Below are 16,991 nucleotides of genomic sequence, written 5' to 3' on the forward strand. Positions count from 1 at the left end.
CAGTAATATTGAACTTTACACATGTTTTACACATATTTAATATCTTAACACAACTGTATCAGTAAGATATTTGTCACAAACCGTCAGACACATCAGGCGGGGGTTGATAAGTTGGACTTATTGAATATTTGCATTATTTCCTCTGTCAATTATTTGATCAATTCTTAGTAAAATAAACCTATATAGACCAGTCGTTTTTATTTGACTGCTTCTAATCCTTGCTTTAGAGGTTCATGTTTTAGGTTTGAGAGATATAAAAACTACAAATCTTAACTTATTTGTTAAAACAATAGTTATATTGTTGTTTAATCATGCTGCTTTTCATCATCTTGTAGAGATACCCAGTGTGATTCTAAAAGTTCACAAGTTTGTAAAAGGTTTGTATGAGACATCATAAAAGTTTAAATGTTTAAATGTAGGGGATTGTTTGTGTATGTTTGTATTTATGTTTGAGTATTTTCTTCCTAAACTATACCTAACTTTTAACTTAACCAGTTATGTGTCATATAAAAGCTTCAAAAGGGCACACATCCTTTGACCGGACAGTGAACTTTAAGTCTAAACTTTTGACAAAGTTCATACTCGCAGGTGCATGTCATAAAATGGTTAACATGTATGTGCTTTGATCAATGAACAGAAACGCCAAAGTTTATGATGCCAGATCCCCTCAAAAACTCATTAGATTGCAAATGAGTTGCGTCTCCAGAAACACCTTTAGATGTTTTACAGCAACTCTCTTGATCTGATACGGACGCGTCAGTAATTATACGTCCAGACACGCTGTGTCATTCTCATTTCGTAGCACTGTGTGAGATGAAATATTTACAATTCGTGCGATAATGTAAAAAGTTTAGGCGTCTAATTATGGCTGAAAACTCCAAAGACGTCCGAAACATTTGCTTTCATTCCGGTTTCCGTTCACATACGTGCTTATGCGTTTGAACCGTTATAGCAGGCTAGAAAGTTTAAAGATTGACAAAAATCAAAGAGTAAATAAAGGTATTACTAAATTAAGTGCGAATAACTAAACTAAAGTAAATAAAATAAAATACCCTGCGGCTTAGGTAGGCCTACTGTTTGTTTAAAAGGTAAAAACTAGACTAACCTAATTTTAAAATGAAAAGCTTTAGGATGAGTGCCGAATTGTTTCATTAATTAAGAAATGCTAAAGATTTATTAAAAATAACGTTTGTTCTAATGTTAAAACATTACTTTAATTCTTTTCAATCTTTGCATCGGTCTCTCCTCACGCTGTTAGGAAGGCGGAAGGCGTGGTCTGGACTCAGCGGCGTAAACTCATTCTGAGTTTTGACGCGCTAGTGTGCGGTTATCTGCCGGAGGCTGCCTAAGATAGTCTGCACTTTTTCTTTTTTTCTTTATTTATTTTACATCACAGTTATTTTTTCTCTTTCTTTTATTTCCTAACTTGTAACAAGATTTTGACTTTTTACTTAACGTTCGCTTCAGATACTTTTTTGTTTTTTGTTTTAGAATACGGGTAAGATAAGTCAGATCTATTTGCTGTAACTTGTGAGAAAAGCTACCTTTTAATCTGTAATGATAGAACGTTGTAAAGTACCTTAACGTTCGCTTCTGATGCTTTTTTTTGTTTTAGAAGACGGGTAAGATAAGTCAACATTATTTAACTTTGTAATGTTATACTATTGTTTTAACTAAGGTGTCCGATGCTTTGTTTGTTTTAAATAAACAAACACGTACACTTCTACTTCTTTTATTTAACTTAAAACGTTTTAAACTAGTTAGAGTTCGTTACAACAACACTAGCAAGTCGTTGCTCATTTTACACATATTTCTTGTTGATATGTGTGCGTGAAAAACTCTAATAAAAACTTCCCTTTGTCCCGTTTAACACAGTTTCACAATTTGAAGTTTAAACACATAATAGTCTTCAATGGCCCACACAAAAACACGGTTCCCAAAACATTCATAAATACCTTAGGATCACTGGACAGTAAAAACAGATGCTCATTTGCATGCCGTGGGGGCACGGACAAACAGGTGTCCAGTTTGGGTGGGAGGGAGGGGTGGGGGGTCTTATCTTTATGAGAGGTAATAAATCAAATTTTTTGACATTACGTGCCCTAGGATCTCTCTCCCATAGAAAACAGTGATGGTAGAAATTAAAAATGGTCTGTGATGTCTTTCTCTAAACTTACTGAATATACTACTGCTAAGCTTTAAACCTCAAATGAACTTGGCTATGTTTGTATGACATGGCGCTGTCCACATTATGTGGTGCTGAAGGTCCATCCACAATCCTACCTGCAAATTAAAGTTTCAATAACTTTTCGCTACCCAAGTTAACACCAAACCACTTTGATGTTATTATGCACACTCCAAAGAACACACTACACCATGGGGATTGGCATATTTATTGCATTTAGTTGACTGTGAAATGCAGCTATACAGCTCAAATCTTATACGGTGGAACAAACAGCTCCAAAGCTTGTTCAAAGTACACTGTTGCTGCAGTCTAGTAAAGTTTTCCTGGCCAGAAAAAATATATATTTTTAGCATTCTTGCATCCTAATTAGGAAATAAACATTTTAGGCCTTGTCAGCATTTTGTAGATAATAAATAAAAGTGAACTATCAAAATATCAAATGTCACATTTATTTCTCCCTCACAAATGCAAGTGTGTTTTTAAAAACTACATTCACATAAAGGGCCAGCAGAAGACAACGAGCACCACAACAATATGACACATAAACAGAATACTAAAAAAAAAAAAAGTATTTCCATGACATATCAAATAGGCAATACACATTTCTCAGAATCAGAATCAGAAAGAGCTTTATTGCCAAGTATTCTTGCGCATACAAGGAATTTGATTTTGTGTCACAGGCTTCCAGCAGAGACAACACACAGACAATAAAAAATAGGATGAGAATAAAAATACACACATACACTGTCCTCCAAAAGTTTGGAAATACCCCTGGCAAAGTGTGGTTTTGGATGACATCAGAATAAATCCTTATAATTTTTTGTTGGTGCAAATACTGTACATTAAAGTAACTTGACATTATCATTGAAGACCAGCAATAATAATTTTCATTTTGATTACATAATAATGGCAATATATACATGTCAAAGTCAGACATGCCCCTTTGCCAGCTGTGATGCCTGGTTACTGGTTTAAAATTGGCCCAGGTTTTCAGCTGCTAATGGTGGATATTTTGATGAATCGAAAATTTAAGTATTTTCTATGTATAAACTGTTTATGTAATAAAATATGTTTTCATAGTTTGTGTTGTCCCTTATCAGTGCAAAACAATTTTCTTACAATTTAAACACACTTTCAGCATCAGCTCCTCTAACTAAATAGCTTTCAAACACACATCACAAATCCATGCTTGTTCTTCTGGTAGCAGATTAATGTTGAGGCACTGAACATGAAACTACCTCTGACATAATTCACATTGAATCTGGAAGGGAAATAGAACATGTTGTTAGATGTATTAAGAAAGTGTTGGAATTATTAAATGTAGTTGTGAAAACAGTCAACAGGCAGAAATGGCATAGTGAATACCCAGATGCATTGCTCCTCTGTTTGGGCTTTTTCTTTTTCTCCACACACAGAGCAGTACTCCTCTCTTCACACTGCAATCATTTGAATATAGATAGGATTATAATTCATCTCTCTGTGTCTGACATGGAAATATACTGTTCTTTCAAAGTACGTTATACCTGATGCCAGCAAAATTTCATTGGCCACATTTTTCCTGTAGTGGCACATCATCTCCTTCTATTAATGCTGTCAGGAATTTTTGGGAACTCTTTCACCACCTGTTTCGCCATCTAGAAGGACAGCAATGAAAATTAATAGACACAGTGTCATATGGGAAAAGGTGAAGACAGTGTTTATGTAAACCACTTTCCCCCTCCATTTACCAGCATCACAAAGACACCACAGCTGGAACCATCCTCCTGAAATGAATGTTGGATTGTGCCAGGTTTCCACTTGGTACTCACCAAGTCCTCTCTTCCATACTTGTTTTTTTTCTCATTTGGAACAATTCTCTGTTTTTGGAAAAATGTAGTGTGTGTGTTTATTGTGGTTTTAAGCAACACCAACTATGGTAATTTACCATCATTAATGTTGTGGAGCTAAACAAGCCAAATTACTTTTTAAAACAAACTGTCCTACCAAAGTTTTTTGCAGGCTTTTTTGGCTTCTTTCATTTAATTTGTACCACTTTGAGGGTCAAGTATTAAAAATAGTGTCAGTGTAAGCATGTAGTCACTAAAATGGAGAAAAGGAAACAAATAAATTATAACTACTAAGTCAATTAAATGTCGCTGAAAAGATCAAACATTTCTATATGGGCATGTCCATGTTTACATGTACTAGCTTAACATTTGTAATTGCAGTCTTTTTACTTACCGCAAACCTCTAGTGTATGTTGTTGATATTTACGAAAGTGATGAGCCCATCATATTGCTCAAAGTTGACCTGTTTATCAGAAATATGCATAATCATGTCTGTGTACTGTACATGTAAAAAATAAGAATCATAAGGAGCTGCTCTCACTTTTCGCAATCTTTGCCATGCCATCTGCTCCCTTGTGCTATTTAAAATGACACCTGTGGTGTAATGGTTTAGCTAGTAGAGATTTGCACCCTTCATATTAAGTACAGCTGTTAAATAGCACTCAATAGTCTACAAATAATACAGCATTTTGAATCAAACGTCAATTTGAATCAAAATACCTGAATATATTGAGGACAGCATTTACAAATACAAATATAATTGTACAATTATGCATTCAGATTTTTGTTTTGATATGTGTTCCTCTCCAAATAACCTTTCATGTGGCCTCAGTGTTTGGAATTCCTTGGGATGTAACAGGTACTCCAGATTCTGGCTAGGAGACATCAACTCTGTAGGTGGCTTCTTCCATAGCATGTCGACCTATAATGACATGCAGTTCATACAGTAAATAATAGTGTACCTTAATATATGCAATAAATAAATAGTTTTAATTTTTGTATAATGACTTCATTACCTCTTCCTCTACATTGAGTACCTTTGCAGGAAGCTGACATGCATCAAAACTTGAACATTTCTTGCTCTGTGTCACATACTTGTGGATCCTTTTTTGGGGGGAACATGTATTTTTTTTTTTTTTTGTGGAACAGAAAATAATTTGGAATTGGTGGATGGGAAATGTTTGTTCTTCTTCATCCAGGTTTCTTGAGACTGATCAAGGTTCATAGGTGGCTCAGTTGTCATTTGCACTGTGTGTTCGTTCGTTCACTGCTGTGTGTGTGCAGTTTGGATGGGTTAATTGCAGAACACAAATTCCGAGTATGGGTAACCATACTTGGCCACATGTCACGCCACTTTCACTTAAAATTTTTGGGACAAGTGGGGTGGGGCTGAGAGCCGTGGGAGCCACCAAGCCTCACGTTCATGGTTCTCAGTCCCACCCCATGCATTACAATGATAATTATATATTTAATAATCTTTAATTTAATTCAATATTTTCTCATTAATTCTCAGGACACTGCTCCACTCTGCTCCACTCTGCACACCTCAGATCACTTCCTGCTCACTCTTAACCTCAACATGGTTCCTGACACAACACATACCCCTCCACATGTCATCTTTTGATGTAAACTAGGCTCACATTCACCCTCCAGGCTCTCTGTTTTACTTTCATCTTCGCTTCCTCGCTCTAAACAGTTAGCATCTCTTACTCAGACTGTCAAACTGTCAAACAAATCTTACCAGCAAACATACACTCGTTCACATCCTTCTCTCCACTCTCTGAGTCAGAAGTCTCTAAACTCATCCTTCCTAATCATCCTACTACTTGTCCACTTGATTCTATTTCATCTCATCATATTTCATCTCATTCACACTGGTGTTTTTCCCTCAGCATTTAGACAGGTTCGTATAACCCCACTACTTAAGAAACCCACTCTTAACCCAACTCTTTTAAAGAACTCTTTTCCCTTCTTCCTTTCATTGCAAAAACTCTTGAACGAGTTGTGTTCAACCAAGTCTCTGCCTTTCTCACACAGAACAACCTCCTCGACAGCAACCAGTCTGGTTTCAGAAGTGGACATTAAACCGAGACTGCCTTGCTCTCAGTTGTTGAAGCCCTAAGACTCCAAAAAACTCCAAATCTCCATTACTTAATTAGCTGGATCTGTCCACTGCTTTTGATATGGTCAACCACCAGATCCTCCTGTCAACCCTATTGGCAAAGGGCATCTCAGGAACCGCACTCCAGTGGTTTGACAATTACCTCTCAGACAGGTCCTTCAAGGTATCTTGGAGGGGTGAGGTGTCCAAGTCGCAACATCTAGCTGCTGGGGTGCCTCAGGGCTCAGTTCTTGGACCACTTATCTTCTCTGTCTACATGGAATCACTGTCTACATGTTGTCATTCAGAAACATGGCTTTTCATATCACTGCTATGCTGATGACACTCAACTCTACCTCTCATTCCATCCTGATGATCTGATAATAGCTGCTTGCATCTCAGCTTGTCTAACAGACATTTCTTGCTGGATGAAGGACCATCACTTTCAACTCAACCTTGCCAAGACAGAACAGCTTGTGGTTCCATCACAGTTTCACCATCCAGTTAGACACATCAACCATCACTCCTTCAAAAACAGCCAGAAACCTTGGAGTTGTGATTGATGATCAGCTCACTTTCTCAGACCACATTGCTAAAACTACCCGGTCCTGCAGATTTGCTTTATTCAACATTAGCAAGATCAGGCTCTTTCTTTTGGAACATGCAACACAACTCCTTGCTCAAGCTCTTGTTCTGTCCAGGCTGGACTATTGCAATGCTCTCTTGGCAGGTCTTCCAGACAGTTCTATTAAACCTGTACAATTAATCCAGAACGTGGCAGCAAGATAAATTTTTAATGAGCCGAAAAGAACGCGTGTCACACCTCTGTTCATCAATTTGCACTGGCTACCAATAGCTGCTCGCATAAAATTCAAGACATTGATGTTTGCCTACAAAACCACCACTGGCTCGGCACCCCTTTACCTAAATTCACTACTTCAGACTTACGTACCCTCTAGAAGCTTGCGTTCTGCAAGTGAACGACACATTATTGTGCCATCCCAAAGAGGCACTAAATCACTTTCACGGACTTTTACATTAACTGTTCCCTCCTGATGGAATGACCTGCCCAACTCAATTTGAGCAGCTGAGTCCTTAGCCATCTTCAAGAAGCAGCTAAAAACACACCTCGTCCATCTATATTTGACCCTCTAACTCCAACACACTCTATTCCAAATCTATCTATCTATCTATCTATCTATCTATCTATCTATCAATCTATCTATATATATATATATATATATATATATATATATATATATATATTGTATGTATATAAAAAACACACACCTTGTTACGTGTATTAATTTACAGCGATTATCATCCATTTGATTGCATAGGCACTATTTAAACTAAACTGAGCTAGACAATGACATCTCTGAATTCAGTAATGAAATGCCTTTAACTGAAAATTGAGTATTTAATCTTATCATTATACATTACTGACACTCTATCCTCCAATTTGATACTGTTAAGTGCTTTGATACAATCTGTATTGTTAAAAGCGCTATATAAATAAAGGTGACTTGACTTGACGTATACTGCACTAACCACGACTATACCACTTGCATTTTATTGCTCTTTTGTTGGTTTTGATTACTTCTATTGTCCTCACTTGTAAGTTGTTTTAGATAAAAGTGTCTGCTAAATGATTAAACACAAATATGTGGCTTGTTTACATAAACATTGTATTCACACTGATTTTTCATTTTTTAGTGTTAATTATCAACAGCATATACTAACATGATAACCAAAAATGTTCTTACAATACATTTATATGTAAACAGTCAAACAACATGGACTACACACAATCTTAAAGTTTTGCTGTCCATCCTGAACCTAACCACAGGCTCTACTCTTCACGACAACGTAACACTACAAAATCAACATAACAGAAACTTCTGTAAATCCTGAAACTGGGAAGTGGATTTCTAGTTCCCAGCATGCTTTGCATAGGGCTAGATCAGGAGTGTAAATCTGTAAATTAAGTGCTGCTTAATGTGTTTTTTAGTAAAGGGAAAGACTTTTTAAAGTTTGTTGTTCAGCTATTTTTGACATTTAAAAGAGTTTTTGTTTATGCCGATTTTTGAGGTTACCATTATTGTGAAGTGTAGGCCTTGTGGTTAGGCTATGGCTACATGAGCCAAAACTGTTGTTCTCAATGAACTAACAACCTTTTTTGGTTTGTTTTAACTCATTTGCTGCAGAAGTTCAACGTGAGAACAAGTGTTATGTTGGCTGTTTGTTTTTATGACTATAATTAAAATACATAAATTTAAAGCCAATCACATGACTTATATGGTCAGTATTTCTACTTTTCACAATTATATTACATTTATGTGCTTATAATAGTTACTGATAGTCTAAGCACAAACTCCACTCTTCACCACAATGGTAAATATATCTATATATATATATATATATATAGTATAAATTATTTTAAATGTTTAAAATAAGTAAACATTAAATTCCAACAGGTCTCTCCATTTTCATAAAAATGCAGAAAACTCACAACTCTGCAAGGGCACCAGTCTGAACATCAACAGTACTGGTTGGATCTATATGAGTGAATTGTGTTGAGAACATTCACAGAATATGTGAAATGAAACTGATGTGATCTCATTAAATTAGCATGATTTGTACTCATCGGTACAATTAACTAAATTTAAGTTCAAATAAATCAGTTCAACTGTATGGAAATAAGTGTCATAATTTCATTAATGCTTCAGCTGTTCTGGTATTTTTGACACAACTCCTCCAGTGGCATCAAGATAGAAAGACACAAGATACCTACATTGCAAATGATGCATGAGAATGCTGATGACATACTCAGTGTACCAATGATCAATGAACAGATTCAAACTGAAAAGTTGTATGTAGCCTGGTATTTTTAAGTATTTTATGGCACATTCCTTGATTATTGTCTGCATTAACTATATTTATATCATGATGTCAGAGTGAATGGAATCCCTTTTCCTCATTTCTGAGCCTATTACTTTCAACTCTTTTTTTTTATTGAGACATTGTGTCATGTTCCCTGCCAAGAGTTGCTCGTTTGGCGTTGAGTGTGCTGTAAAAATGTTGACTGGGTTCATGCGTTAGGGTCTTTGCTATTTTTTCCTCTTTTTAGGTTGGTTGCTGGCCTAGCCTTTTTCTCTGAAAGTTTGTGTTGTATATCTCCATTTTGTTGGACTAACATGTTTACATCTTGGCCCAGAGCAGCAGGATTATTTTGGATTGTGAAACAGGGTCATTACGTGTCAACTCAACCAGAGGTCCCCAGTTCAAATTTTTGATTTTGCTAATATTTCTTTCTGAAGAAAGACAGACATGTATAGTGATGAAAGCCAAAATATGAAATGTCATGGATGAATATTTACTAAGTAATCCACTATTTTGTAGAGGGGGTCAAAATGGCAATTTTCACCTGAGATTCAGAGCCAAATTACAGGGGGTAAAAATGGCTTCAGAAAAATGGCAGCATCATAATGTAATTTTTACACAGAGATTGGTAGGCCTGTTAGTAAAATCTGCTCACTTTAGCAATCTTTTTTGCATTATGTGCCAATGGTGACCATTCAAATCTGGGGAAACAGCACTTTTCAAGTTTTTTTCTCCAAAGTTTGCACGCCTGTAACTCAAGAAGGGTCTTAACAAACATTCCGTTTGACATCTCCATTTTTAAGGCCCTATATAGTTCGGTTCCAGAGATATTGGAATTTTAATATGGCTTCAGATGTAAATTGTTAAAATGTACATATTTTCAGTGGTCAAAAACCAAATGTGAGTCAATTTGCAAAAATATGATTTTCTTTTGGAATCTTCATTTTCAAGGCCCTACATTGTTCAATCCCAGAGATATGGGGACCTCAGTGAGGCTCCATTTTCAGATTGTTGAATATTACATTTCAGCGCTTGAAAACCAAATGTTGGTCATGGTCACTTTGTATACAGCTGATACTTAATGTATTTTAAAGCAGAACGTCTGAAGAATACGTAATGTTGAAACTAGGAATGCATCTTGTTTCCCTCTATCAAAATAATTGTATAGGACATACCTGTTTGAGTGTCATAAATATCCAAATATCCCTGTATGGTTTAATCCTACACCTTGGTGCAGCTCCATGTCCAAATTGTTGTGTCCTACCCATTTTCACACCAAATGTGGTTTTGTGTTTATCTAGTCATCACTGCTGACAATGCAAATAATAACAGTAACCTAGTGTTTAGGAATGTGCAGTGTGACATGATCAGGATTAATTGTTAACTCTAGATAAAGTATGAACAGTGTGAAATGTACAATAAGATTACCCAGGATCCCCTTTAGCACTATAACTATGCTCAAATTATATAACAATAAAAAAGAAAAAGAAATTCTAATAATTAATCCAGGTTAGGCAAATCTTGGTTTATTGATGTGAATGCAATGTGTAGTAAAAGCAACCACTTTTCCCTATGAGGTGTGGGATTTGATTGTGTGTCTGAACTCTTGTTAGCTTCAGAAGCTGTTAAAATGAACAAAATCCCTTCTTCCAAATATCCCTGAAACTGATTTAAATATAGAATCTTATGAATAGACTACTGAGAGAAAGATAATGTCCCTCAACTCCAATTTCAGTGCATTTTTAACACTCCAACAGGTATTTTCTGTGCATATTGTTTTGATAGAGGGAAACAAGATGCATTCCTCGTATGCCTAGTAACATTACTTATTCGTCAGACATTCTGCTTTAAATACAATAAGTATCAGCTGTATACAAAGTGACCAACATTTGCTTTTCATCCACTAAAATAGGGAATATTCAACAATCTGAAAATGGAGCCTCATTGAGGTCCCCATATCTCTGGGACTGAACAATGTAGGGCCTTGAAAATGAAGATTCCAAAATAAAAGTTTATTAAGAACTAGAATCTAAAATCATATTGCGTTATCTTTAATACTTCTTGAGTTATAGGCATGCAAACTTTAGAAAAAGAATATTCATGGCACTCGGACAGGTATGTTCAATGCAGTTGCTCTCTTACAGAAGTAAACAAGATACATCTCTAGTTTCAACATTATTTGTTGTTCAGACATTCCTCTTTAAAAGAAAAGTATCATCATATGTTTGCAAATTGACCCACATTTGTTTTTTTTTTACCACTGGAAATATGTACATTTTAACAATTTACTCTTGGAGCCATATTTAAATTCCAATATCTCTGGAACCGAACCATATAGGGCCTTAAAAATGAAGATGCCAAAAGGAACATTTGTCAAGACCCAATATCTAAAAGGGCATTAAGATATCTTTCTACTTTGAGTTACAGGCGTGCTAACTTTGGAGAAAAAACTTAATAATTCACATAATTCAACAAAAATTGCTAAAGTCAACATATTTTACTAACAGACCTACCAATCTCTGTGTAAAAATTACATTATGATGCTGCCATTTTTCTGAAGCCATTTTTACCCCTGTAATTTGGCTCTGAATCTCAGCTGAAAATTGCCATTTTGAAATTTGGTTGATTTGACACGGAATGACCCAATAGTAATTGGCTGGGCAAAAGGGGAATGTGCACACTGCTTTCATTTGTAAATATGGAAGATTTTTTTCTGGTCCAGGGAGCCTCGACATGTTGATATTTAAATGAGAGAGTACAACATAGATTTTCTTTTTTCTTTTTTAAAGCGGTCAGACACATGGTCTATCCAAGGTTGTCTTGATTTTGAGGACCCTTCTTGTGGCCTAATCTTATCTCACATTTTTTTTCGACATAGGGTTATTTTTTTTAAAAATTTTTCACCTCTAAACATCATGTCCAAACATTTAGTCCAGGCTCTCCCTCCTGTACTTTCATGGCCTCAGGTGTATGCTTGAGACACTCTGAGTCGATGTCCGGCTCCTGGTATATAGGTTTTGAGTCAGAGTCTGTCTCTCTTTCCAAAATATCTGTGTTGTTAGATTGAGTACCCACACCTTGACAATTAAGATCCAGCCCTAGATGCCAGATCCCATCAGAAAATAACAGTTTGTCCGGTAACAGAACAACTAGTCAGCAGAGCTGTCGATACCCAAACCCTGTTTACAGCAAGTCTTGTCTGGTACCCAAAAATACCCAAAACGACTGTTAACAGTCTTCTGTCAGTCAAGAATTTGACCGAGGAATGCCAGAGAAGAGCAGAAGCAGGAGACGAAGTGATGATGGTAAAAAGTAGCAGAGTTTATTGGACAATCTTAGTTGTCTCAATGCTCAGACTTTGTCTGATGAGCACAAATTCAACAAGTAGTATTATACCAAACTGATTCACAACAACATCCCATTAACCTTGAGTTTCCATAAACATTCCCTGCTATCTCTTATTCATACAGACAAAACAGTTCATTAAACCCCACAATCCTAAAATTGAACAATAATGGAAATGCATAAGCAAGAAAAATAAAAATAAATATGAAATATAGAAGCATAATAAAAATTAATAAGTAAATAAATTAATAAATGTTAAAAGACTTAATGATTTAAATGATAAATGATAAAAATAATCAAATGATAAATTATATAAATGTCTAATGACTAATGATTATATGAATAAATGATTATAAATGAATAAATGAACAGTTTGCATTTGAGGATCCTCAGAACCTTTAGTGCCATGGTTTCCACATCTGCCACTTCTGCAGCTGTTGTAGATCAATTTAATAAATTACTAAAATTTCGGTCCCACTTTATATTAGGTGGCCTTAACTACTATGTACTTACATTTAAATTAATCATTTGATACAATGCACGTATTGTGTACATGCATGTTTTTACATTGTACTTATATTTTTTAAAATACCTATACGTACTTACATCTGTAATTAATTTCTGTAATTACATTTATAATTACACTGTCAACCCATCCCTTACACCTTAACCCACACTTAAACCTACCCATACCACCAAACCTTTCCCTAACCTTACCCATATCCCACCTCAATAACAGCAAATGTGTTTTGCAATACAATATGAACATAATAAGTACATTGTACTTATTTTTTTATGTAAGTACATAGTAGTTAAGGCCACCTAATATAAAGTGTAACCAAAATTTCAAACACATTTAGATTCACCCTTCTGTTATGTCATACAGTGCCTTGCGAAAGTATTCAAACCCCTTCATTTTTTTTTTTTCACATTTTATGTTGCAACCTTATGTTAAACTGCTTTAAATTACTTTTTTTCCACATCAATCTACACTCCATACACCATAATGGCAAAGCAAAAACATAACTGTCACAACTTTGTAAATTTATAAAAAATAAAACACTGAAATAAGTACATTGCATAAGTATTCATACCCTTAACTCAGTACTTAGCTGAAGCACCTTTAAAGCCTCAAGTCTTTTTTGTTTGATGCGACAAGCTTTGATCATCATCATCTGGCAATTATCTGCCATTCTTCTCACCTGTTCACCTCTTAAACTCTGTCAGGCTGGATTGGGGCAGATGCACTTTTTCAGGTTTTTCCAGAAATATTTGATTGGGTTCAAGCCCAGGCTGTGGTTGGGCCACTCAAGGACATTCACAGAGTTGTCTATAAGCCACTCTTGCTGTGCTTAGGGTCATTGTCCCGTTGGAAGGTGAACCTTCTGCCCAGTCTGAGGTTGTGGATGCTCTGGACTTGGGTTTTCATTAAGGCTATCTCAATATTTTGGTGCATTGAGCTTTTCTTCTTCTCTGACGAGTCCCTCAGTCCCTGCTGCTGAAAAACAGCTCCACAGCATGAGACTGCTACCAGCACACTTTACTTTTGGCATGGTACTCTGCAGGTGATGATCAGAGCTGGTTTCCTTCAAACATGATGCTTGGAATTCAGGTTAATCAGACCAGAGAATCTTGTTTCTCACAGTCTGAATGTCCTTTAGGTGCTTTTTTGCAAATTCCAAGTGTGTTTTCATGTGTCTTCACTGAGGAGAGGATTGAGTCTGGCCACACTACCATAAAGCCCAGATCGGTGGGGTGTTGCAGTGATGTTTGTCCTTCTGCAGGTTTCTCCCATCTGCGTATATGATCATGGAGCTCGACTAGAGTGACTATCAAGTTGTTGATCACCTCTCTAATCAGTCGCTCAGTTTGGCCAGTTCTAGGAAGAGTCCTGGTTGTTCCAAATGTCTTCCATTATGGATAATGGAGGCTACACACTTCTGTGAAACTTCAATGCAGCAGAATGTTTTTCTGAACTCTTCCCCAGATGTGTGGTTTGATGCAATCCTGTCTCTGAGCTATACAGGCATTTTTATTTTTTATTTTTTTACTTCAGGGCTTGGTTTTTGCTCTAATATGCATTTTCAGCTGTTAGACCTTTTATTAAGACATGTATGCCTTTCCAAATCATTCCCATTCAATTGAATTTGCCACAGGTTAACTTCACTCAAAGTGTGGTAACATTTACAAGCAAAATGAATACTCCTAAGCTAAATTTCAACTGTCCCAGATAAGGGTATGAATACATATGCAATGGAATCATTTAAGTTTTTTATCTTTAATAAATTTGCAAAGATGTTAAAAACCGGTTATTTACTTTGTCGTAATGGTGTATATAGTGTAGATTGATGTGCGGAAAAAAGTAATTTAAAGCAGTTTAACATAAGGCTACAACATAACAAAAAGTGAAAAAAATTAAGGGGTTTGAATTCTTTCACAAGGCACTGTATGTATATATATATATATATATATATATATGGCTGTGGCCAAGTGCAATGGATTCTATTTACACTAAGTGAAAATAGCAGTATATGTTAATGATATGCTATTTACACTATGTTAAAGTAGCAGGATTTTCTGCTATTTATACTACTTATTGCAAATAGTGGCAATTATCTGACTTCGGTATTGTAGTACATTATAAAACAGTACGCAATAACGTATTGAGTGTAAATTATAATTCTAATTTAAATTATTAAATGGATGCAACCTCATTGGGATAATAAAGCCCTCCCTACAACTACCCTAACCAATACTTTATTTCCAACTTTTTGATTATTTCCTTCATTTTTATTGAAGCTAAATGCCTTTCCGATGCGATATGAGATTTGAAACGGGAGAAAAAAAGTTTGGCAAAACACGGTCTCGAACTCGGGTCGATCACGTCAAAAAGCATGCGTTTTATGACGTACGCCACTGGAGACGAACTCTTGTATACATCTTTTATAGTATTGACTATCCCAGTCACACGTTGGTGGGCAGATTTAGTGTAAATAGCTTCTGCCAATAAGACGGGATATTTGCACTTAGTGTGAATAGACACTCCGTTTTGGTATACAACAAAACTCCCTGTTGAAGAACTTTGCAATAAATTTATTTTCATTAGTGTATTTGTGCATCCCGAGCTGAATAGGTTTTATAATCAATAGAGAACAAAACCATAGATTTCATATAAATATGTACTTTTAATAAACACTTTACTAGAAAAAAAAAAATGCTGTATGAACGCAACAGTAGTTTCCTCTGCTGGACAACACCTGCCACCTTGTGGGGTATTTTGACTTGAGTACTGTGCTGTTACAACAGTTATGTGTCTGACAAAGCAAATTAATAAATTATTAACAAATTAATAAATATCCCTTGATTTTAATGAAATTAATAAATATACAAGATCAAGATGATAAACATTCCTGACACACCACTACAGTTAGAATTAATAACTGAACATGATAATTAGAAAATTAGAAAATACTTTAATATTTATAATTGTTTAAAGTGTTTTTAAAGTATTTGTATTTAAAATGTAAGAGTTTGTCCAAATAAACCTCCTCTATGATGACTTTAGTACCATGGACAGTAAATCGTTGCAGGCTGTAGTGATCCAAACATGTTATTTGTAGACGGTCCCTCAGATGAGCGATGACGTCACGACACTCCATAGAGGTAAGCGTGTTTATCAGCGTCTTTAAAACGTCGAGTTCTACAGAAAAATGTGTTCTGCTTTGTGCTCATAGTAGTCGGTAATGATAACTGACCGAAATTAGCCTTTTTTGATGCAGATTAACAAAGTTATTGAACGCGGAAGTCCGAATGTGCGAAACCAACTTTACCCAAGTGTATCTCTGTGGCTCCCATTGCACATCTGGCAGACAAAAGAAAATCCCATGAGTTGGAGATGTGTAAGCTGAGAGTAGAGTGGCAAAAAGAGAAGACTGATGAGCTGACCAAGGAGAGGGACTATTTAAAAGAGCAACTGGTGTCAGGTAAATTTCATAACATACATGTGTTCAAATTACAGTACAGTTGAGTCTTATTATGTGAGTTCAGCTTTGTGTCCCTGTGTACCATGTGATGAGCCTTATGCATGTGTCCATTTTAACAGCTCTTAAAAGAGAGGACACAGGTTCCAGCCAGGCTTCAGATTCCTCTCATGACAGCTCAGATGAATCTTCCTCTGATACTGTGTCTGACTCCTCTACATCCTCAGAGGAGGACAGGAAGAAAAAGAGGATGAAAAAAAGGGGAAAGGAAAAAAGTATGGGAAGAAGTCAAAGAAAATGGAAATGAAGACACGTCAGAGAGGTTAGAATGCTTTTTACACTCGAACCACTCACTGGGTTATACACTGCGTTCAGAGGTTTGGGATCAGTTAGATTTTTAATGTTTTTTTTTAAAGACGTTTCTGCTCTTCAAGGCTGCATTTGTTCAATTGAAAATAAAGACAAAAACAGTAATATTGTGAAATATTATTACAATTTAAAATAATGGTGTTCTATTTTAATATTCTTTAAAATATAATTTATTCCTCTAATCAAAGCAAAATTCATTACTCTAGTCTTCAGTGTCACATGATCCTTCATCGGTCTTAATACATTGATTTATTATCAGTTTTTGCTGCTTTTTTTTTTTTGGAACCTGTTTTTTTTTTTTT

The 16,991-nt window shown here is 35.7% G+C and overlaps 1 protein-coding gene and 1 long non-coding RNA gene across 7 annotated transcripts; one reads left to right on the plus strand and one right to left on the minus strand.

Moving 5' to 3' along the window:
* Nucleotides 1-2,797: 2,797 nt before the first annotated feature.
* Nucleotides 2,798-10,113, minus strand: LOC131540618 (uncharacterized). Of its 6 annotated transcripts, XR_009271319.1 has the most exons (8): nt 4,827-10,113; nt 4,553-4,605; nt 4,406-4,474; nt 4,169-4,264; nt 3,913-4,041; nt 3,709-3,819; nt 3,551-3,621; nt 2,798-3,446 (listed from the first exon to the last, which is right to left on the minus strand). It is a non-coding gene; the product is annotated as an uncharacterized LOC131540618 (long non-coding RNA). The 6 variants fall into 6 exon arrangements; XR_009271320.1 differs by having other exon boundaries at nt 4,406-4,933; nt 5,028-10,113; XR_009271321.1 differs by lacking the exon at nt 4,553-4,605.
* A 4,695-nt stretch (nt 10,114-14,808) lies between these two features.
* Nucleotides 14,809-16,643, plus strand: LOC131540612 (uncharacterized protein DDB_G0280579-like). The gene is made up of 2 exons (XM_058775649.1): nt 14,809-16,323; nt 16,443-16,643. The coding sequence occupies exons 1-2, from the start codon at nt 16,236-16,238 to the stop codon at nt 16,625-16,627; spliced, it is 273 nt and encodes a 90-aa protein (XP_058631632.1). The 5' UTR covers nt 14,809-16,235; the 3' UTR covers nt 16,628-16,643.
* The last annotated feature ends 348 nt before the right edge of the window (nt 16,644-16,991 follow it).

This window comes from Onychostoma macrolepis, chromosome 01 (genome assembly GCF_012432095.1).
Source record: "Onychostoma macrolepis isolate SWU-2019 chromosome 01, ASM1243209v1, whole genome shotgun sequence".
Classification (NCBI taxonomy): Eukaryota; Metazoa; Chordata; class Actinopteri; order Cypriniformes; family Cyprinidae; genus Onychostoma; species Onychostoma macrolepis.

Excerpts from the sequence above, each read along its gene's own strand:
- LOC131540612 (XM_058775649.1), top strand. The coding sequence starts at position 16,236 with ATGTGTAAGCTGAGAGTAGAGTGGCAAAAAGAGAAGACTGATGAGCTG. Across the intron at positions 16,324-16,442 it reads AAAAGAGCAACTGGTGTCAG|CTCTTAAAAGAGAGGACACA; the intron begins GTAAATTTCATA and ends CCATTTTAACAG.